At 37.8% G+C, this 24803-nt stretch overlaps 1 protein-coding gene across 1 annotated transcript in view; it reads left to right on the top strand.

Annotated features, from left to right (window-relative positions):
• The window catches only part of MAGI2 (membrane associated guanylate kinase, WW and PDZ domain containing 2), a 527738-nt gene that overhangs the window by 213335 nt on the left and 289600 nt on the right, over window positions 1-24803 (top strand). Inside the window, 1 exon segment of the mRNA XM_009328383.1 lies at window positions 10031-10150. Within this exon segment, the coding sequence (XP_009326658.1) occupies window positions 10031-10150 (120 nt within the window).

Below are 24803 nucleotides of genomic sequence, written 5' to 3'. Positions count from 1 at the left end.
GCTAACAACTCCACAAATCCTTTTAAAATATACTATTAAATAGACATTATACAAGGTGGCTGGCTCCCTAAGTCTGAGTAAAATATGTAGAGTGAATAAGAATATTAATATTTTTTCAGTTTAAAAGTTGTTATTATTGCAGGCATTGAAGAATCTTTCAAGGTACAATATGGTCTGTGTATGATTTAAGCAGGTTCTTCAGTTCTCTGTAGTAACGTGTACAAACTGCCTAACAAAAGTCATCCACAACAACAGTTTATTCATAATGTTAATAAAATCAACTGGTATAAAAGCAGGTTCTGTTGTTGATAGCAGAAGTGTTGTCCCTTATTCCAGATGTGTTGTGTTTCCAGGATTTCTGAAAGTATATTAATGTGCGGTATAAATAGGTGTTTTGACATCACAGTTGAACAAACTATCCCAAATCTCACTTAATATTTCCACTGATGCTCCAGTCAGTTGGATCATCAGTAGTAATAATAGAATTGCTAACACTGGGCAAAAATTCAGCTGTAATAAAATAAAATAAATAAAAATTCAGACTGTTTAGCAGACCTACACATGCCAACAGGCTACTGTGCAAGTAGTTGTTTAACTACATCATCTATCCTCTTGAAGAGCTGCAAAAAATCAGATATTTCCCAGAAAAGGCTTTGTTTTTCCAAAGACCTTGAGAAACCGTGTTCTAATTAAGCTTTTCTAGTAGTAGAAAGCATTTTGCATGTAATTAGGTGTACATTTATTTTATTAGTAACATCCAAAGTCTCTGTCTAGATCTCATTAGTAGAAGACTTCTATAAATCTGAAGGAATATACAGAAACATAAATGCTCATACATACATGATTTTCTCATCAAAATGCCCTAACGTATGGTTTGATTCTTCAGATAGTTCTCTTGTGCACATATATTCACTTTCATGTAAAAACCTGTTGTTTATAGTTGGAATAAAGGTTTATGGGAGTGTAAACAACTTTGTGCAATGGGAATCAAAGCCTAAACTTCCAAAAGGGTAAAGATTTGTCATCATGTTTCAGTTTATATCTTGTTTCAGTTTATCTCTTCTTAACTGAAAGAGTGGAAATCCATGAAAGAGCAACACTGAATGTCTAGACCATGTGCAAAAAATAATCTTGGACTTTATTAATTATTTATTAGGTCTGCAAGTTCCTAATTAATAAAATAAAACCCCCGAACTCCTACCAGCACAACCTACCATCCAATTATCATCAAGTTTTCAAATTTCCATTCTCAAATGTTTCTTTAGAGCAGTTCACTTCTTTCTTTTCTATCTGATTGGAAAGCTGATACCGTGTTTTAGTTTTATAATAAGCGTGCAAGATATTGGGATATATTGCAGGGGTGTTTGCCAAGATATTAACATGTTTTATGAAGAAAATCCCAGTGTCTTCTAGAGCTTCATGGCTGGTACTAATTCTTACCTTAAAAAAAACTTTTGAGGCAATAATGTGGAATCCAGAATGAGTCAGAACTGGTTTTCCTTCTTTTCATCTTTTCACTTTTTGAGGACTGAAAATCAGATTCCTTCAGGCACTTGGCTAACCTCTTTATGGTCTGCACTTCCAAATGTCAGCATACCCATAATTTCCCAATTTGCTATTTTCCAGGAATTAAGTAGAATATATTTTAAGTGTTTATGATATCTGCATTAGCAACAGATTTTCTGACTGTTTTTACAAATATCTTCTGCAATATTCCATGACTAACTTGACACAAAGTATTCACACTTCTCTGTTATTAGCTTTTATCTCTGAAGTCTATTGTTAACATCTTAAAGATACTCTTGGCAAAGATAATGAAAAAAAGATGTTTTATTCACCCAAATGCTGTGCTGGCAATGGAGCTTGTATAGCTGGGCTTAATGCTGGGTTGTTCTTAAAAGAAAGTACTCTGCAGACTTAATGAGGAATTCATCAATGGCAGGAAAGTGACCCAATTCATGCCACAATTACCAGGCCATGAGTCATGTACCTCTGTAGAGGGAACACCCGGTATGTCAGTGCCTGTCACAGGGTAACAGCATGAAAGTGCAATGATCAAGTCCTCGCATGGTGTAACGGGTAGCTCTGGATATGTCACAGCTTATTTTAAAGAAAATTCTTCAAGTATCTGTCTCAGCCTACTGCTCCTGTGCCACATTTCTTCTCTGGGTGTCTTGCTGGTTCCAGTGGTCCTCTCACAATTAACCAAATAAATAAACAAATAAATGACCTTCCTAACAGCAGTCCTCAGCTAGAACTACTGTCATTCCCATCTCCCAATTTTACTTTGCTGTTCAGCTCCAATATGACTTAATTTTTAAAATGCATAAATTATCTTTGAACTGCTTTTATGTGCATTGTACAGAGTCTGTCACATTGCACAAAACCAAAAGAACAAATAGAAAACCCAGTCTGTGTTTAATTGGAAGCTACTGAACGCATATTGAATCTAAAAAAAAGTATTTGAAAGGATATATGCATCTGGAGTGTAATAATCCTGCTAACCACCAGGCAGGAGCTTCCCTAGCTTACATGATGCGTATGTCTCAAGTTTAGAAAAAGTGAAAATCTAAAGAACCACAGGCTGAATGCATATTCTTTCCAAAAAGGGCATGCTTATCTGTTACTATATGCATTATGGGCCTCAAATGCAGGAAGTCACTGCCTCTGTTTTACACTATAAAATATAAAATATATTGTCCTAAGAATTATGTGGTATTATAGAATTGAGCGCTACAACCTAGTACACAGTCCCTTAAGACTGCCAGCAGGGATTACCATTCCTGCCAGTGGAATCCCAGTAGTTTTGGCTAATTGTAATATGGCTGTAAAGATGTGATTTCCATGGAAATTAATTTAGTCACAGGAACTTTTGTCCTTTTTTTTTTTTTTTTTTTTTTAAGGGTTTCTTTTCATATGACCCAAATTCTCCACCTAATTTCAGTGGACACTGGATTGAGCCATGTAATTAATCTACTATTTCTGCTAATATCGGTGGATACTGATGATGCACAGGGATTGGAAAACTTCCTTTTAATTCACATTAATTAAACACCCAGAAATGAAACTAATAGTTCTGTGATGAAGTATGGCTAAGTGCTTTTCCCTTTCTACTAAAACTTGGTCAGAAAATCCTGGAGATAGTAAAAACACACTGTTTCTTCCAAATAGTGTCTGTTTTTTCTCTCTGTGTACAGGTAGCATTGCAAATAATGCTGCAGTCTCACAACTCAGTGACTGCTAAATGCCTGGCTTTGCCTCACTGTAGAGCATTTAGCACCTTCGCTAGTGGTATTTGAATTGATTAACCTGGAGATCTTCTTCAGGATCACATTTGCCACCAACCTGCTTTTTAATGCAGTTTGAAACTATTACCCCTGAAAAATATTTTCAGGAATCTGGAAATCATTCCTTTGCTTCTCCAATTATTTTTATAGGGATGCATCAGAGAAAGTGCTGGTATTGCACACTTAGAAAGAGGAAAAAACTTTTCCTCTTCATGACCCTTGGCAAGAAGGGGCTTATGCCATTGTTTTATGTTGTTGTTATGAGAAGAATCATAAACACTTGAAGCTTCCTGCTTTGTAGTACATCTAAAATAACTTTACTTGAAAATTATGTTTATTATTCTCTTCAGCTGGGAATTCAGTAGATCAGGATGAATGTGGTGTTTCTCTGCTTAATGCAGTTAGTAATTTGACAAGATAGGTATAATTTCCCATACATTTCAGTTCCTCACAGTAATAGTGTCCCAGAGTAATTTGGCAAACAAACAAAAGAGCTAATTAAACATTGTTGAATTTTTCTAAAGCAAAATGTATACAAGGTCGTACCAAGGGCTCAGCTGAAGTTTATTAAAGATTAGCAGTCTGTTTCTGCAGGAGGCACCCCTCCAGCTACTGTAATGTAAGACAGCCTGGTGTACCGCTTTTCCACCACAAGCTGTTGTACAGAGCAGAATTACAGAACAAATTTTCAGTAGAATGTCTAATAAAAGGACTTTATATATTAAAGATTTTTTCTCTTTATGTTTTGTTGGATTTGGAACAAATAAGCACAATAATTTGCTTCCATGCATTTGGAAAATGAATCTAGGAGTAGTTCATTATGCAAAAAGGGCTAGGTTATTACTGTGCCTTTCATTTACACTGTAAATCCTTGTAGCAAAGACACACCTTTGCTTTTGTATTTACCTCATGCAATAGGATCAAATCTATGAATCCAAATGCAAATCAGCTAAATAACAGTGAAGGTGTTTGGAAAGTGAAGAAGTGTGCCATGTTTGCCCTTAACTTGCCATTAAAAATGTAATAATATAAATATTTATAATATGCCTATAAGCTCGGAGCATTGAAACCTGTGTACAAAGTCTGTGAGTAGGTATTGGACCATGCAGGGACTAAGGCCTTTATTTCTACTCACCTGACCATCGTATAGACTGTACAGGAGCACTACTTGTGTGATATTATCCTTGTAATGCTGCCAAAGACTGTAAAATACAGATTGTTTAAGTGGAAGGATGAAGTGTTCTTGAAAATGTGTCTATGGTACTGAGCACAGAACACCTTTCTGAGTCTTTCCTGTCACAGTTCTGGGATTTTTAACTAACTTTCATATTCCTATGCTGACCCATAAATAAATTTGCCTCTTTTCCTATCATGCATAACTACATGGATTTAGCAATAAAAGAAATATTGAGAGAGCACCTTTCCTGCTTTTCAAAGTAGCAGAGCCAGACAGAAACTATGAAGAATCAGTGCTTCTAAGAAGTGGAAATATTTTCAAAGTCAAACTGAGCACCTTGTTCCCAAATAAGCACTAATATATTATAATTATGTACTTGGATGCTGAGATTAAAAAAAGAGACATATAAATTCCTAGTTGTTCTCCCACCTGGACTAACTGGTGTGGAGCTTTCCAACCCTGGAGTTCTTCCAGTGTTAATAATTCCATAGTTTTATACTAATAATGGGAATCTGGACTGAACACTACAGGAACTGACCATTTTTCCAATCTGCACTAGCAGTCAACATAAAACTTCCATGTTAAATGTTATTTATTGTTCCCCAAGCTCATATAAGCAGTATTTCAAAAATAGTTTATTGCTATTAAACTAACACACTCCTTTTCTTATTGATTGTAAAGATTTCTTAGGTGTCTAAATTTATACCCTCAGGTGCCTTATATTCAGTTAAAAGAAAAATGCTCTTTCAAAGGCTATTCATGTAAATGGCACCTTATTTCTCTCCAGAAACATAGCACCATCATATAACGTAACACTGAGCATGGAAAGCCTGCACTCAAATATGGTGAATCACCGTGTCTCCACTGTAGTGCAGAAGAAGAAACAAGCTGCAAAGGCAAAGGAACTTTTTTTTTTTTTTTAAACATCTGCCACATAGCTTAAATACCTCTAAACTGTCACAACTACCCACCTTGAAGTTATAAATCCAGACAAAGTCGTTGCTCAGTGAATGACCCTAGTATTGTTTTTGAGAGCAAATCAATGAATGATGCAAGCAGTGCTCATGAAATCAAAGAAAGTCAGTATCAGTCCAGGTTTTGTAGGTCAAGTTCCTGTAATTTCTAAGGTACCTACACACTGTGTGACAGGACTTGCTTGTATGGACTGGTTGTGGTTACTTGCAAGCTACTCCTTTTGTGTCTTCTATTCAACAGCAACAATAGATTGTATTTGTCAGAAATATGCATAGTGCAAATATGCCTTGCTGGTTTTGATCCTGCAAGATCATGTTCTTTCATTATGGAAGTCAAAGATTATTTTTCATATGTTACCATGGTAACAAAATGGTAACTGGGTTCCTATTTTCATGTTACATTAATAAAATGCTAAATATTATAAGCAGTAGCAAGTGTGTCTTATTAAGCCTTGATGCTGGATAACAAGAGGTGTTGTGTTTCTGTAAAAATATGAGGCTTGGAATTAATCCTTTGTTTTAAGTCTTGAATCACCATAGTTTTAGGCCTGCTTAGCTGTCTATATGAATGTAGTTAAAGACAAAATCTATTAAGAACAGTAACTCTGCATTAGTTTAAAAGCAAGGAAGAAGAAAAATTGCCTATGGTCTATAAGATTCCTATGTATAGACCTCAATGTTCAGATCTTGATGGGTGTTTCAGATTCTCCAGTAACTGCCTCCAAGTCTGTTAACCTGCACATTGCAAACCCTATGGTGCTTACAGAAAGGTATAAAGGGCGGCAGAAGTATTAATAGCAGCAACTCAGTTCCTCCGGGGTGAAGGAGTAAAAGAGGCAATAACTATTGATTATTCCATTAGTCAGGGAATTGCTTTAACTGTTTGCAAGATCTCAGGTCCTCCAGGCTGAGGGAATGAGAACAGATGCAGGAGGGAAATGGGACTCAGTAAGATTTTATCAAGAGCAATAAAGTTCGGGGGGGGATGGAAACTGCTGTACCTGCGGTAAGAGTCACCCTGAACACATGCAACTAGTGATCACGGTTTGCTCTTTTCTCCATTTTTTGAAGGAAGTGAGTAGTTGACATCTTATAGGAGTAGAACCCTCAGTATACGATACAATGCAGAGCTCTTGGAGCAGGCTCCCTAAGGATTATAAGAAAAGAGGCTGAAACCTTCCATGTTACCATCTGAGTGACAGTATTATCTCCTGGCATTGTAGGACAGACCTAGCAGGTATAGGTAGAACTGGCAAAAAAAATTTCCAGAAAATCTGTTTTTCCTTTAAAATGTTCATTTGTGTAATTTACCCATTTCAATTCAACCTTCATGAGAAAGAATACCTCATCTCCATGCTGGGATATCTAGTGAAACCGTGGGATGCAAAAGAAATGGAGAAGGGAAAACATACTGTAGAATTACCAGTATCTATTTAGTCACCTAGGAAAATCAGTGGGAAACTGAGATTTAGGGAGACTAAATTAAGAAGCTGCTGTGTACAGTAGCACACTGGAGATTCTAAAGCGGAGTTCTGGGTCTTGTGGTTTTGCCACAAAAATCCATTAGTTTCATCTTGAAGCAAAATAGCAACTATTTGAAATCTTGGGGTGTTATAGAACAAAATAATGGTTACATCCGCAGCTCTAAATACAGCGCATCTCATGGCTACCTTACACGTGGGGATGGGTGATGAACAATTTGACTGGAGAACAGACAGGCTAGAGTTAAGCTGTGTGTTAAGGATACAGAATGTCTTTAAGTGGACCATGCATTTCATTTGAAATAGGTGAAGCAGATTAGACAGAATATTCAATTCATACTGCAGGGCATATGCAAACATTATGATATATGTACCATATCCGAAAGAACGTGACTAAGTCACATAAGGGCAGAAAGGTCAGGTCTTTGGCTTCCAATTTAAGAGACAGATTCAGAATCTGAAATTTGGTCTATTACACTTTTCTAGGCAAGTTGACCAAAGACCGTGATCAAAAGAGAGAAACATAGGGATAACCAAGTCTGTTGTTGGACCTCCTGTGAGACTTTGCAGTCATCCCTGCTGAATATGACTGCAATATGACATGAATATGAATATCCATGTGTTTAAAACAAACTGCAGTGTATTAATACTTAATATCATAGAATCATTGAAAATTTAGGCTGGGAGGGGGCTCGGTAGGTCATCTGGTCCTACTTTCCACTCAAAGCAGGACTTACCTCCACATTCTATGTATTTTTGTCTGATTGATAAACTTCCGGTAATCCTAGTTTGGCTACATAAAAAAATATTGAAGAAACAGTAAGCTAGAGGTACTCATCTAATATGCCAGCTTGTTCCCTGTGCCATGTCTAGGAATAACATAGCCTTGATTTGCCAAAGTGTTTTATGAGGAAGATACAGTTCCTGTCAATAGACTTTGGGAGTGAAAAATTCCTCAGGAGAGAGCACACAGATCAAACATCTGCTCTTAGCAGAGCTCCCAGGAGCTCGGGGGCTTGCCAGAATCTCTGTGCTTCTGCACAGTTCTCACAAAGGGATGGAGATCTTTGAGGATGCTGCTGCATCCCCAGGGGTCAGATATTCCATGGGGAGTAAATTCAACATATTTATGGACAATCCAAGTGCCTGAGTGTTTTAACCATACTATCCCTGAAACACAATAGTAATAATCCTAATGAACCCATTTCTGCAAATATGAAATTCCCAGAAAAAAAAAAAAACAGCCAAAGAAGATGTTTCAGTTTTAAATGTTGAGAGGAAGAGGGAATTGGAATCAGACAAATGAGGGAAAGTGTCTTATGGATTCATCAAAACATATTCCTGATGTTAGCTACTGAAATATTATCTTCTCAGGCTCTTTCAGTCTTTGCCATAGACATTCAGGCTGCCTGTGAGGAGAGAAAGGTGTCTATAACAAGCAGTCCAGAAAACCTAACTAAGGCACCATTATGTCTCTATGTCTCCACTGACACCAAGGAGTTTGGACAACTCTGAAGGTCATCCAGTGCTTTGGCAAAGCTGAGTACTGGCCAGTAGGAATCACTGAGAGCATGGGAGTCCTGTCATTGTCACTGAGAGAGCCTTGCAATTCCAACGTGCTCTTTGTTGCACAGAATTCTCCGTTAGATCTAGCTATAGAGTGGGATTCAGTATGAGATTAAGACAGCTGCATTTTGGGCAGTGCAAAGGATAATTTTGTGCATTTGGGGCAATGCAAGGCATATTTTGCCCTCTGCATATCTGCTAGCTTGAGATGGATATATGAGGCATCCCACAGAGACCTATGTATGGCCAACTGAATTGAGTTCTTAGCAAGTAGGCAGCTGAACAGCTCTCTTGCTTCCACCGTTGATGAGATCTCTATTGAATGTAATAGTTTATACACATGGCAGAAATGTAGACAATTATACTTAGTTTTCTTAATCTCACGATGAGTCACACAAAATTATTCAAGAGTTTTAAATGCAGATGTCTGAATAATAGACATCAAAAAGTAGATAAAATAGATTTTATGTTGGCTGACCTGAAGAGATGTCTGAATCGCTACTGCGTAATATGAGAGTCATGATACAGTGTTTAAGGTGGTGGATTAATAACTGAGGAAGAGATAGAGTCTTCTGCACAATATCATAAAACTTTTGTCCAGGAAGTGGAAGATCTGGTTTCTAGCCACTTCCCGGTGTCAAGAGTCTTGAAACCAAACCCTGTGAGTGTGATGTAATCACTACAGTATTGATGAAGAATTGATTGATTAAGATGTTTCAAACACTCTGAGACTGAGGAGGACCTCAAACTTCCCCATTTCCAAATGGAGTTTTGAGACTTATTTAGTGGTTTCAGTCAAATAGGGACAGCCTGACCACAATAAACTGGACCATTCGGAAATTAGGTCAAATTCAGATGCTTCCCTGCTAACATCTCAACTTCTGCTAGCTAAGCCGAGTCACTTCTCAGCATGTATGAAATATTGCCTCTTGGCGTTTACGGAGTTCTGTCATCTAGAGATGACAATAGGGGCAATAACTAAATGTAAGCACCTTCGCAGTTTGACAGCATGGTTAGCAGGTGATTTGAATCACTCAGTCCCTTAAGCCTAACCATTTATCTAGTCCACTTATGGCATTGAAACAAGCAATGTGAATATAACCCTTACAGATTTACTTATAGATCTATTATTTTGTGTACTAAATAAATGTTTAAAAGGTCATGAAGCAGATTAATTGTAGACAAGACTTTGTTTGAGGCCATAGAAAATACACATCAAAGATTTGTGTTACCTCTGAATGCCTGGTGTCACTGAGGGTCTTTCTAGTAACATAAAGAGAATAGCAGTATGATGCATTTTCATTAGTCAGAATAAATAATATGGAGCCAAAGAACTTCTGGCATGATCTTAAACATGCATCTCAAATACCTCTGTCAGCTTCAACAAATGTAGCTATATGGTTTTGAAAGACATCCTCACAAGGAGGATGTGCTATATAATGTGTTCTTTCAATGGTTTACTTTGTAAATTTTCCAAAACTTTCAAAAAGATCATTCTACATTTAGGTCATGTACTTGACAGTGTGTCTTTTGTCTTATTAATAGGCACCACAAGGCCACATAAGGAGGGAGAAGTCCCTGGTGTGGACTATATTTTCATCACTGTTGAAGATTTTATGGAATTGGAGAAAAGTGGCGCTCTCTTAGAAAGTGGAACATATGAAGGTAAGCACGTTTTTACTGCTAAAACCATCTCATGTTTCCATTATGCTTTTTTCTAATTTACTGGAATTGCACAGGGACATCCCATTACAAATGTGTCATTGCTACTGTTATCAGAAATTTGTGACAAGCCATGTGGCAATTGTGAAAATATTTTCATATGTGAAAGCTAAATGCAGATGGGTTCATTGCAATTTTAGTATATTATACTGGTTAAGAGAAACAGGATAATACATTGCACTTACAGGAAAGAAACATTAGTTCTTTATGACAAATACTTGAGGAGATTTCCACAAAATTTTGGCAAACAGCTGCTTTTCTAACATAGGACAAACAAACTCTACAACAGAAATCCGTTGTAAGGCTGACACTTTTCCTTTGCATGTGTGATCCTGCAAACACCAATCTATATCAGAGGTTGAAACCTCACTATTTAAGTAAAACAGGAAGGATTTGCTATGTCATGTCTTATGGGCTTTGTAAAGTTATTGAAAAGAACTCATTAATTTTGTAATATGACAGAGGGATAGGAACTGTCCTAATGACTGTATTAGAAAATGTCTGTATATGGGGCAAAGAGCCAGCAGCTTATTGCAGAACGGTGCTTCCCAGGAGAACTGGTGATTCATCTGATTTTAAACCTTTTCCAAAACACAGCTATCCTGAAAGTGAAACTACTATAAATGGAGGGGCAGTTACATAGCAGGGCGTTTTAATAAAACCAGAATAATGCTATACTATTTTAAAACAGATGCTTAGAAATACACTGGTATTTAAGATAACTGAGTAATGGATAGGTCTTTTTACTATAATCTTCAAAATGACAGGGAACACCCTTTATATGAAAAATATGACCCATGTATATAAGAATACCTGGGTGAGTAGAACCATTTACAGGAAGCGGCCCCATATTTTTACCTTGTAGCAAAAGAAGCAATGAAGACCTTTTCGTCCTGACTTTGTCCCTGTCAAGGAAAGCATCTGAAGATAAATAAGAAGCTATTCACCCCAAAGAAAATCATTAGCTGTGTTATAAATAGCAGGAAAGAAGGTAATCCTTTCTCACCTAATCAGCACAAAGTACCCATTGGAACATAAATAAATTTTCATAAAGAGTTATATCAATACAGAACTTGTAACAAAGATTTCCATTGAAGAAGGTCAAATAAAGGCAAATATATTGTCTTTTCCTTTTCTACTTTTTTCCCCACTGTCTGACACCTAATGGTAGAAGTTACCGAAACATTAATACAACACCATAATTTTACATTTATCAGAGATTCATGAAATAACAAGCCTTTCTTGAAGTATCTTTTTGTTACCTTAGGTGTTTGAAACTAACATTAAAGGAGCTTAAGTGTAGCACAAGTCTGTCATTGCTTGACCATCTAATTTCATTAGTTTGTAGCAAGTTTGTAGAGATTGAACTGCTAGGTTAAATTAATTCAGTGTTCTTTTGTCCCTCGAGGGATACTGAGAGGTGTCTTTTAATACCAGCTACCAGAGCTGAGTGGACAGCAAGGTGAAATATTGGTTGGGGAAGTCTGCATAACTCCTTAAACCAGCTGAGGACCTAGCTGAAGAGAGGTCCAAAGTCCTGACTATGCAATGTCTGTCACGTCATTCGCTGATCACAGATGACAAGTTCACTGCAGCCAAGAAGTCAGAAACTAAACGCAAAACAAAATAAACTCAACAGACTAATTTCTGCATAAATCCTGTCTTTGATTCCCAGGTTTCCCAATCACCAGATGTGCATTCTGACAAATAATAGATAATACATTATCTGTCCATTTATTATGGCAAATAATAGGTAACACATTAGAAAATATACCTAGTTTACAGATACTGTTTCTCCTGTTCCCATACAAAGACTTTTGGACATGACCTTACAAAGTTACACCCCCCGTTTCCTGATTAATTCCTCATGACTGTAGTACCTTCCTCAGGGAAGGATTTTGCTAATCATTCAGTCACAAGTTTTCCTGAGCACATTAAGTCTGCAGTGATTAAGTTTACTGGTGACAATTATACCAACCAGAGCAAAGAAATTTTCAATTCCCTCCACTAAGAGAAGATGATTTTTTAATCCTTCCATAGATCAAGCAACTTATATGAGCATGTACGTTCTAGGAGATGAATTTTCTCTCTTTATCAACACTGGTTATCAGGCCTCTGAAACAAATCAGCCTTCTTTTTTAATGATTCGCCATGTTAATAGATTGGTTTGCAGATTTTTTTATTATTTCTTTTTTTTTGTCTTGAAAAAATCATTCTGTATTTAGTTAAGTTTCTATAGTTTAGCTGAGTCGGTCTGTGCTGATTGTCTAACCACAGCCACTATGTACCAGTTTCTCTCTACCAGAAAAATGTTTTAAAAAAGAGATTTCTCATTTAGTTGAGATAAAAAGACAGACTCTGTGTACGTGTGTTGTTTTTCACTACTTATTGACTAGAAGGGTTGATTCAGTCAATTTACTTGTTACTGTATGAATTCCAAAGAGAATCAGGAACATCCAGGTAAACCAGAGGAGAAGGAGGCCAAGTGGAGACTTACCTGACACTGAGTCTTTGTATTGTTCATTATAGTATTCGGTATTGTTGGGAGGGGGGATATTTTCTCATAGTAATGAGAAAACCAGTGAAAACAATCAGAAAATTTTTGTTCTGGTGCAAGCAAATAATAGTTGTTATTCCAACCTGGACAGGATATAATCTATAAGTGAAACCAGTATACATTCTTAGAAAAGTATAGTTCCATATTTCTTTTTTTTTTTGAAGCACACTTTATTTTTGAGTTTTAAAATAGATTTTTAAGTTATAAAAGCCTCAGAATTAAAAATAGGATGCTCTGTGACCTTCTTACTACTTAGGCTCTCAATATGCCTTTCTTTGTCTACCACTTTTGTGACAACTGTGAATGACTGTAGTATTCCAAAGTGCTGTAGAAAAGCAACAGTATGTTCATGATAAAAACTCTACAAATCTCTTTTTTTACCAGTTTTGCAAATATGAAAATATTTAGTTTCAGTACTGTTTATGCCTTTTTGAGCAACTGCTGGGAAGACCAAGCCATCTTTATAGATATGAATTATTTTAAACATACATAATGGTACATAAACAGCGGCTGCACGTTTTGCAGCTTACCTGTGGTAAAGTTCCGTGGCAATCTAGGTGACACTATTCAATGCAGAACAAGAGAAAGAAGAATACAAGGCTCACTTCCACTCTCACTCAGATTAATAGTCCAAGTCACATTAACTTCAGTGAGATTGTCATTGAGTTCTGAATTTGTAATAAACTTCCAGTGAATTCCACCAACGCATTGCTATTTAGGGCAGGGAGTGTTTGCCTGAAGCACACCAAACTCATTTATTTGGAGGTCTTTGTATAATAGTGCAGCCAAACCCTGAAGGTTTCACTTTGTTTCTTTTTAGCAGAATTCCAATTTACTGTACTGATTAAAGGAATTCTGATTTGGCCCAGAATGATAACTTCATTGGAGATAAAACTTGTTTCTAACACAGAAATTGGGGTAAGGTAAAATAACTGTAGTTCTGTACCAGAGGAGGAAGTGTTCCTGTGCAGAATGAAAGCCACCTGCCTCTGTTATGCAGACTCATGTAGCACAGGAGGACGTGCCCCAGCAAAATAATCCACATTCCTTTCCCAGTTTCTGGAATAAAGTTCATAGATGGTCTTTGAATTGGCACAATATGTGCAAATCCATAAAATGCAGAATAACAAAGCTGTGATGAACGAACTGTGTGCATATGCGTGTGCTGTCTTTTACAACTTCTCCAATAGGAGGGTTGGCTCGATATACTGTCATCTCTCTGATATGTCAAAACCTGTATGGAGACTTCATGGATCACTGACTTCAAAGGCTGTTCCCATCTCCTTATTAGAGCAGCAAAATTTCTTAGCCAGTGCAGCGTATCAGCAGACTGAAAATGAACTGAAATGTATATTGGTTAAGAATGCCAATGCTCATAAACAGAAAAGTAACAGCTTCAGTATTATTTCCAAAACCCAGGTATGTTACAGCACATGATTGAAGGTTATGGTAAGGCATCATTATGAAGTATTAATAATGTAAGACTGTAAGAGTAATGCATGCTATGCATAGAATTGCCTTTTAAAACTAACACATGGAGTAGCAGTACCAGGAATAACAAGAATTGTTCAGTGTATAAATAATGTAAGAAAAAGAAACGTGTTTGTTGATAATCCGTAAGGACATAAATGCATTTCAAATACACAAAAGCAAGAGGAGTTTTAGCATTGTGGAACTCTATAAGAAATGCAGACATAGAAAAGCTTGTTCATAACTGTTAAAGATGTGGCAAAATTATGAAAATAAGTGACTTCAGTACACCTATGAGTAATGTACTAAGTAGAACTCTCTTTTTTTCTATCGAATTTTTGTTTGCCTCAGAAGAGGCAAAACAGTTGTTTTATAAAAGACATCTTATTTACTATTAATATAAGAATAATCCTTAATTTATCCCATGAAAAGCAATCATTTTAGTTATTGTGCCATTAATTTTGTAAAAAAATCCACTTTTTATCATTTGTTTGATTGTTTGGAATTCTCTCAAATTCATTCACTAGTTAAAATTCAAAGCTCACTGAAGCTATTTAACCACTTATGTGATCATGGACTTCGTTGGCCCCACTGAAGTCCGTGGTAAAATTCCAGCTGGCTTAAATGGAGTCAGAATTTCACCCGTATTTTTTTTACTGATGGAGTATTATTTGGCAGAAGGCTGAATGTTAGCTGGAATTGACTTAATATTCCAGAACTCTGTAATTATTAAGTCTTTAAAAAAAAAGTTGAATACATCCCATTGGTAAAACCTTAGTGTTCTGTATTACTTGTTTATTTGAGGACACAAAACTTACAGTTGTTTTAGGAACAGTTTTAAGGGATCACCTTACATGTTTTCAGTTGAGTCACCATTATGATGAGGTCCCATGGGGAAGTGAATGTGGGTTGAAACGGAGGTCTTGCCTGTGACTCTTCCCACACACTGGCACGTAAGCAACACCAGGAGGTGCTCTGATTCCATTCGCCTGGAGAGAGTCCTCATACCCAAGAAGACATTAAGTTTTACATAGGCTTTCATTCCATCTCTCAAGCCAAATTTAGCCTAAAACCTTTTAAACAATCTAAACCCTTCTGTTCAGCTAATGCATTTTCAATTAACATTTCATTTTACTATCTGTACATTTAAAATATGAGTTAAGGACAGCTCCACGTAGGCAATGGATTTTACTGCATTGTGGTGACAATGGTTTTATAAACAGGGGGTGTTTGATTCCAGTAGTTTTTATTCCATTCTTCCATGTAAAAAATTGTAAGGAATTCAACATTCCACCCACTTACTGTATGCAGCGTCCCCTTATGAGCAGGACATCCTGAGCACTCTACAGCAGAGGGATACAAAGGAAATTAATCAAAATAAAGATAATAAAATATTACCCTCCTAAGACCTAAACACAGTAGTTAATGAAATATTCTGATTTAAAATGGAAAACAAAGGAATCATGAGGGTAGATTTATATAGATAAAAATAGAAGTAGTCCTTCAAAAGCCATGTCTTTTAACAGCAGAAAGTGTTTTCAAGGACATAAGACAAATGTAATGAGATACTTTATAGTAAAGATCACATTCCTGTCGAAAGTGCCTCTCGAAGTGGTAGATCCCATATCAATATGATGTCCACTTCTCACCACCGTATTCAGAGAACATGTAAATGTGGATATATCAACATTTAGGTCAAAAAATAGGGAAGAAATCTTATATACGGTCAGTGACTTCATGACCTGATTGAGTTCTTGTACCAGTTCTATATTAGTAAGATTTTATGGGCTTTGTTACGTTTCCTCCCTTACACTTGGGGCAGAGGAAGGAGTTGAATCTCATCATTAAATATGAAATGCAAAGAACGAATGATTTTTTTTCTTAAAAAATGAAGTGGGAAGCATAGCCTTCAAAAATATAAATGCTCAAAAGCTCAAAAACGTAATGCTAGTGGCTATATCAACACATATAAGGAATCCTGTCTACATTTATTAATGCATTTTAGGGCATAAAACATCACATTTACTTCTTTTTTTAAAGTTTACTTAAGTATTTTGTCATTTTCTCAGGGAAGTAATAAGGAAGGAATCAAACTTGAATAAATAGGATTTCCTTTTTGTATGAAAAACATCTGCTTTTTAAAATTATACTATTGCAATATAAAGGGTGACTTTCATAACTTCTACAGTGCCTTTTTAAACTTTCTGAAATATAGGATTAGTGTGACAGAATGTATCCATCCTCTCTGTTCTGAATTGGAGGCTCTATAAATGCTCATAATTTTAATAATTGGTATTCCTGGTGTGTGGTTGAATCTATCTTAGGAAATCAGGCCTCTGTCTTAGCTAGCATCCAGAGACAGGAACACTGGTGACATCAAAACACTAACTGTTTTGCAAGTGATGCTGCTTGCCTCCTGCTGCCGGGGCTGTCAGGTGAGGGTAGTAGTCCATAGTCCTGCTGTGGTCCTCTCACTCTGGTGACACTGCAACCAAGCTGCTGGCTGGCGAAAGCTTACAGATACCTGAGGCTGCAGGCCATATCAATAGGCAAATACTATTCTTTCAGAAATATTGAAGATATGGTCAGTTTTGGCCTACTGCAAGAATGCAAGCAATAAGAAAGATGACATCCAGATGTTCATCATTATGTAGCATGATCATTCTTTACAACTACCTGAAAGGAGGTTGTAGCAAGGTGGGTGTCGGTCTCTTTTCCCAAATAACAAGTGATGGGACAAGAAAGGTGAGCCTCAAGTTGTGCCAGGGGAGGTTTAGATTGGATAATAGGAAAAATTTATTCACCAAAAGGGTTATCAAGCATTGGAACAGGCTGCCCAGGGAAGTGGTTGAGTCACCATTCCTGGAGGTATTTAAAAGATTTGTAGATGTGGCACTTAGAGACATGGTTTAGTGGTGGACTTGGCAGTGCTAGGTTAACAGTTGGACTTGATGATCTTAAAGGTCTTTTCCCACCTAAATGATTCTATGATTCTATGATTCTATTATTCTATAAAAAAGTGGCACCTGGACCACGTGTGTCAGTATAGGTCACTATACTACTATACTACACCCACTCCCACAGGCATCCAGGAAATAGAAGCTTGTGTGACCACAGTTTTACATGTGAAATTAGAAGAGTTGGACCATTCTGCCTTTAAACAGACAGCATCCTGATGCAAAGATGTGATGGCTCCTTCATTCTGTGCACTTCCAGACAAATCAAAGAGATCACTGGCTTCCCCATGGCTTCTAACAGGGTTCAGATGAAAGAAAACCAACAGTCATTGTAATTGTCTCTGTCTCCAGGAGCATCTTTCTGCTCACATCCCCTGCCCAGTAGATGGTGGTACCAAGGATGGCCATGGATAGCCTTGATCTGTGTGTGGGTTGAGTAGGCTGTGATTGGGATGCACTTGACTGAGCTGTGATGCAGTCAGCTGCTAGACTGAACTCCCTGCCTGGCCTGCCACAGCTCTGCTGCCCAAGTAGAGGGTGCTAGGTAGCCAGAGCAGTGTGTCTGACCATCCCAGGGTGCTGGCTGGTGCTCTCCCTGAGTCAATGTGCAGTGCTTCTTTCAGCCAGTTGTGTCAGGCACAAGGTCAGAGACTAGCCACTGTCACATAGGGCTTGGTAGAACCCATAATTCTGCTGGCTAGTGCTGCGTAGCTCAGCAGAACTGTGCATGGACATTCAATTCATCTAATTTGTGTTCTGTTAATATTCTGTAGCTACCACAAACAGCAACTTCTTGTCAGCTCAGGGTTGCTTTAAATTAACATCAGCTGGTAATTTTCCTAAGGAAATCAGATGGATGTATGTTCCCCAGGCACACATTTTTCTATGTGTGTTCCCAGGATGTAAAGCAGGACCAGGTGCCACAGAGCACATATTATATGGATCTGTGTGCTCCAGAAACCCTTTCTGCTCAAACAGGCTCACTGAAAAAACTGTCAACGTACATTATTTTATATCAAAACTAGATCAGCACCAAGAGGATCTCGGCTGCAGAGAAATCAAGAAATGACTTTTATGCTTTTTTCTGAGGTGGGCTGACCGTGTGTCAGCTCAGCCCAAGACCTGCCCTATTCTTTACAATTCTGTGCAGTCACTACCAGAAAGGTATTAACAAACTGAAGTGTCCAGACAAAAGTAATGCAAATTACCAGGAGAGCTGTAGGAAATAAATTTAGAGAACTCATCAGATAGAGCTTTGTTGAGTAATGATTGAGAAGCTCAGAGAATTTAAAATGTGTGAACCCAATGGATGAATAAAGATAATTCAAAGTTGGGCAAATAAGTAACCAGGGCTAATGTGATGTATCTGGAAAAGACGAACATTGGGATTTAATACTGGGAACAAATTTTCTCATACTAATGTGATTTAAATGTTAAAATAACCTCCAGAGGTGGAGATCCAAGTGTCATCTCTTAGGAAGTTTAAAAGTAGTTATTAGTAGAAATATTCCTGCACTAGTAGAGGGATTAATTAAAGGCTGTAATATAGTATTGTCTACTACAGTATAGTATTTATTAATGCTGTCTATGTGACACATTAGGTTTTGACTCTGGGATTTTTTTATAAAACAGATCACAACCAGTTAATGTGCACATTTCAGATACGTTTCTAACCGAACTTCAACCGCAGTATGTATTGTGTTGTTTTAGTTTAAATGCAGACTGTATTAGAAAAACACTGTCAAACTCTGTACAGCCTGAGCTATCAGGCTATCACACTGATCAGGCACATTTGTCTGTAGTTATTACAAAAGATGTTAAATTCTTTAACATCTCAAATTACAAATCATAACGACATGTCATTGCTCTGGAGAAATGTTTAGCTAGATTGCTCAGTTACAGAGATCTCAATTTTTTAAAACGTTACTGGAAAGACACAATGTTTGTTATATCATATGCGGTTTACATGCAATTATTGTGTTACTATGTCTTTATGAAGTTCCTCTGGATTTTACATCCTCTTGGATACTACACATTTGTATTTGTGACATTTCTCATTATTCGGCTGCAGACGAGAAATGATCGCCTTCCTGTAGCAAGTAGTATTCTGCTAAATACCATAAACTGCAGTCCAAAAAGTGTTTGAGAGGTTCTTCATAAAATACATAGAGAAAATCCCCATTGCTACAAGTTTTTCCATTTTGTCAACCTCAGAATTTTTGAAAAATATTGAAGCAGTTTTATTTTCTAAGGACAAGCTATACTGAAGCTTCCATAATACTTTCCTATTAACATTTTCCTATGAATCAAAGGATTTTTTTTTTTCTGAGTATGTTCCCTAAATCCTTCTTGCCTTCTTTGAAGGTAGTTTTAACAACCGCCTTCTCTAGCTTTTGCTCCCTTAATCACCACATGATAGCTTTTCAAACATGATAGAGCCTGGTCTCAAAATAACATCAAGCCAGCTTCCCAGCACCTTCAGATGCATTCTATCCAGTCCTATGGACTTGCATATGTTCAGCTGACATAATTAGTACCTAATTTGGTCCTTCTGTACCATGGGTAGTACCTGTCTCTGCCAGTCTTTGCTACTAAGCAAAGATCTGAAAGGCTTGGGAGTGAGCAGTAGACCTTGCCAGTAAAGGCTGAGGGAGTGAAGACATTGAGTCCTTCACTGAGATAGCCTTTTCCATGCTCTCCATCACTTGGTCACCTACCACATTGGGCAGCAGGCCCATGTTCTCCCCGGTCTTCCTTTTGTTGCTGCTGTGGCTGTAGAAACCTTTCCTGTTGCCCTTGATGTCCTTCAGCAATTTCAGCTCTAGCTGTTCTTTGGCCTTCCTAATTCTGCCCCGTGTATCCAAGAACTATTTCTCTATTTCTCCTTGGTTGCATGTCCATGCTTCTGCCTCCATGACACACCTGTTGTTCCCTTAGAGTCTTCCCTTGTTTGCACAATGTTCCATAAAACCAGGATAAGACTTCTCTGTACGAGCAAGAATTGGATTGTAGTTTCTGTATTTCTATTCTTTCAGCAGAAATTGCTTCGCAGCAAGACATAAAAAATTCCTTTTTATGGCCTTGGGAGGAGTTGTGTTTTTTTGAAATCCCACTTTGATTACTCTCAATAGCAAGGTATTCTAGGACTTTGCAGTACTGTATGCAACCCTGGTCATGGCTGCTATGATGGACCTCAGACAGGTAAAAGTGTGCATCTTGCTGCCTGCTGGCACAAAACAAGGGAATGAGCTGTTTCCTATCAAGATGACCTTCAAATAATGAAGGACACCGAGAGAAGTAGATTGTGCCAAGTGCAGAATAATACAGTGCAAGTGTGGAAAGAAGGCCTGGATTTGTATGATAATTGAAAAGAAGGATTCAGCTACTGATACAGCTTTTTCTGCAATAGTGTTACATTACTTCCCAAGTGATCTAATTAAAACAAGATAAAAACCCAACAAAACCTAAGCACTAAAAGAAGTGTTTCAAAGCAAGGCAGTTTCTGATTAAAAACAAAACAAAACAAAACAAAACAAACCTAAAGATATTAAAAACAAACAAAACAAAACCTTTTGAGTGCAGGGAAAGACATATATTGGGTTTATGCTGTTTTCAAATATAATTACTCTATGTTTTACCTTGTGCAAATGAAAGAATAAATAGATCCACAAGTGTTTTTTGGCCAATGGAAGGCTTCCCTTGTATTTCTTGTAAAAGTAATGGAGATACAATCAGAAATCAAGGTCAAATATGCCGATAGAGAATGAAATGTAATAGCCCAGTTGATGACCTACAGCTACAGTTATTTTGTCATGCAAACGGAAAAAAAAAAAAGGCAGGAATATAGACTAAGCTTTAAAAAAGCCTACTGATGCAGAACAAACCTATGCCAGCATAAGGAAAATGTAATATATTCAGTGCACCAGCACTTAAAGTGGTGCAGGAGAGGTGCCACAGCATCTGCAAACTGAGTGGCTTTTCAGGATTTAGATTTATCTTTCCAGACTCATTTAACTGTAAGTCTAAGCTCCCTCATCCATCACCAGGAAGAGATAGGATGTGACTTAGCCATGACCACAGCATGTTGATATCTGACCTAGTTTAGAGCTTCCTCAAGGCTGTTGAAGATCATAGAATCATAGAATCATAGAATCATTAAGGTTGGAAGAGACCTCTAAGATCATCGAGTCCAACCGTCAACCCAACACCACCATGCCCACTAAACCATGTCCCTAAGCGCCTCATCTACCCGTTCATGGGTAGATCAGAGGAATGCAAAGACAAAAATCTTGCTTTGGTCTTAGTTCACCCCCAAATTATGTTGCATGCTCCATCACTGAATTTTGGACTCCAGGAGAAAAATCTACAATAAAAAACAAAAAAAAATGTTTAAGTCCTTCTGAGTTGCATAGTGATGTGGCTGATAAGAATAATGAACTTTCAAATTGGTGATAGGGAATCAAATACCCTTTCTGTCCATGGATAGACACATTTACAGGGTATTCCACAGACATTTGAGGTTGATTGTACGGTAGTGATACAGTTCTTCTTCCTTTGTGTTCTGTACATATGAATGCTCTGCCCTAATAAGCGTAGAGGTTATAGGGGCTTTAAAGGAAAGAACCAAACTGACCTTATTTCTTGTTGCTATTTGTATCTACATGGTGTCAGGGAGCCCCAGACATAGACCAGGAACCATTGGCTAGGTGCTGCAGAAGCAGAAAAAAAAAAGAGCACCCTTTCCCTCAGGAATATACACTTGCAGCATGAGATGAAGGAGAATAGATGAAAGCAGTCAGTAAGGGAAGCACAAGAAGAAAAAAAGACAACTGTAGCAGAATGTCAAGCCATGAGTGTCCATGGACCAGCGATTTGATTGCTATACACAGTCGTGACAGCAATCAAATCTATTTGTTGTGAAAGAGGTATGAAATAGGTAAAGAGAGGTATTGAAGAGGCAACGGGCACAAACAGAAACACACGTTCCATCTGAATATCAGAAAACACTTTTTTATTGTGAGGGTGACCAAGCACTGACACAGGTTGCCCAGAGAGGTTGTGGAGTCTCCATCCTTGTAGATATTCAAAAGCCATCTGGACATAGTCCTGGGCAACCTGCTCCAGGTGACCCTGCTTGAGCAGGGGGTTGGATGAGATGATGAGATGATCTCTGGAGATCCCTTCCAACCTCAATCGTTCTGTGATTCTGTGAAATCATAAAATCGGTGATGTCATAGTGTGGATATAAATAGTTCTTCCCGAGGGCATGTCAGGAGCAACAAGCAGATACAAAGAGATTTTGTCAGAGCTGGTGCTAGCAAGAACAAGAAAGGTGAAAGCAAATGCTGAGTTGAGTAAGAAGTTATGCAGGTGGGAAGGTGGAGACTATGGAAAATAAGTGAGGAAGGGAGAAGAGGTGGATGCTGTGATGAGTAAAAGGGTGCTGGTGAATTAGCCAAGAGCAGCAAACAGAGAAGAGTGTTTAAAAGATAGGCAAATACAGTGATGACTGAATGGCCCTTATGACTCGGAGTGCAGTTTCCTCTCACTCTAAGGAGGTGAAAGGTCCCATCACTGGGAAGATCTGGGAACGGTGTAGCTCACAGCTGCCTTCTTGCCCAGTTTAACAAGAAATACGTTATATTAGTTTAACCATATACAAATGGAGAAGCTGAATGATTTCACAGCTTAAAGCTTCACTAGCAGAGTTAATTCCTAAAAAATTAGGAATGGCCTAAAAAACGTTAAAGCACAGCTTCTGGTATGGAAAAAATATTATTGTCAGCATTTTTAACACATTCTGTTAAAGAGAATTATATTCAGTCTAGTTCATAATAACCCCAAAAGTGTTATTCTAAAGCAAGCTAGTTTACCTTTTTTATATTACAGTAGGCTGCACAGGCTGCTTACTATCACAAAATAGCCCATTAACAGTTTTCTATGATAAGGTTTTGAAATACTTTTATAGAGAGGCAAGGGGGAAGGTGCAAGTATTTCCTCCTCCCTTGCCCAGTATGTGCAAGGCCTGTCAGAGACCCCATGGCAGAGGATACAGGCTGTGGAGCAGATCCTGCACCACTACTGTTTCAAGGAGCTCTTCACTTGCTACAGATGGACAAAGAGTGTGCCAAAGGAAGCAGTATCCTCCTCACCAAGCTGACACTTGGGATGTGTCAGACAGAAGTTTGCTTTTTGAGTTAGACCTAACCAAAAGCCGCTGGCTGTTGTAACTTCATAATTGAAAGTCCTTTGAGAAAAATTCTGTCTAACCTCCCTGTGGAGACTTTGGTTGCAAGTAGTTGTGTTGGTAATCCCTAGCACACGTTTCATTGTCATGCCAGCTGTATTTGGATACTAGTCTGCTGAGCATGAAAACTCTGCAGCTAAAAGAAATAGAAATAAAATCTCCTGTATGCTACTGAAATTGTTATTATCTTTGGAAAACCTCTGCTTCTCTGTCTGAGACAGGATAAAAATCTCTTGATCGATGAAAATTCAAATTAAAACTCTGACTGATTCAGCTGTAAAAAATATGAAAGGGGACAGATGGTATGAAGATGTGCATGATTATATGCTCAGTGGTGAAATTTAGCTGGAAAGAGAAAGGAAGCAAATCAAAGTGATGGAAATGAAGGCATTCCCCCTATAACACTGTTTAACAAATTCCTTCATAACCTTACCTGGCAGTGTCTTTGCAGTATAAGTCCCCAGCCTTTGCTACCTCGTTGCAACCCCCACATTGAGGTGTTACTGGCAGTGTCAGGGTGGGCTCTCCTAGCTAATGGAAGAACCTAGAGCTGAAGAGAGTACACTTGGTTGATTAGGGTAAAGCAAAGATATTGTTTTACCATCCATAGGAAGGATGGGGCTGTTGCCTTTTCCTTACTGGGATTATACTTAACAGTAAGGTAGAAACCTCTAACAGGAACACAGTCAACAGGAGGTGCTTTGTGTCACGAGGAGGCTAAGCTGACTGTGACTTAGTAACCCTCTTGCCTCACTCTTTAGTGCAAGCTTAAAGAAGCAAGGAGAAAGATTTTTTTTAGGGGCTGTCAGGTGAAAAGTTGGTGTTATCTTCTGCATTGAGGCTTAGGTTGAATCAGCTGGAACAGAGCCTGCATCTGTGACCTTCTGGGCTTTAAGCAGTCTCTACCTAAATTCGGTATGCTTTTTTGGTTTTATCAGTTACGAGTAATTTACTGCATCCTAAGCTGTTTTTGACTCTTGGTACTAGTCATTTTGTCAGTGAAAGTCACACAGGGGAAAAAAGAAAGTCACTCCAGGCATAAGATTAAAGGATGATGTCTTAGGAAAATTATTCTGGTTTTTGAATGTTTCATCAGCTCCTCATCTTACATATACAGAGTGTGTGTTTGGAGTGTTTACCTTAATGGCACATGGCTTGTACAGAGCCTAATTTTTACGTAGTTTCTTCCAATGGTGACAGCTAGCATGAACTCAAGAAATCCTTTTATTGAAGTGTGGCAATCTAATTAGATAAGCGAGATTCAGGAAGAAACCAGCATTCATAGACAGTAAATTTTTTGAGACAGGTTTTTGCCCTTAGAAATGTATTGTTCTTACAGCATGCTATTTCTGTATATGAAACATG

Source organism: Pygoscelis adeliae, unplaced genomic scaffold, assembly GCF_000699105.1.
Source record: "Pygoscelis adeliae isolate BGI_AS28 unplaced genomic scaffold, ASM69910v1 Scaffold267, whole genome shotgun sequence".
NCBI lineage: Eukaryota > Metazoa > Chordata > Aves > Sphenisciformes > Spheniscidae > Pygoscelis > Pygoscelis adeliae.
Note: the sequence above shows the minus strand (reverse complement) of the source record. Positions and strands in the feature narration are given on the sequence as shown.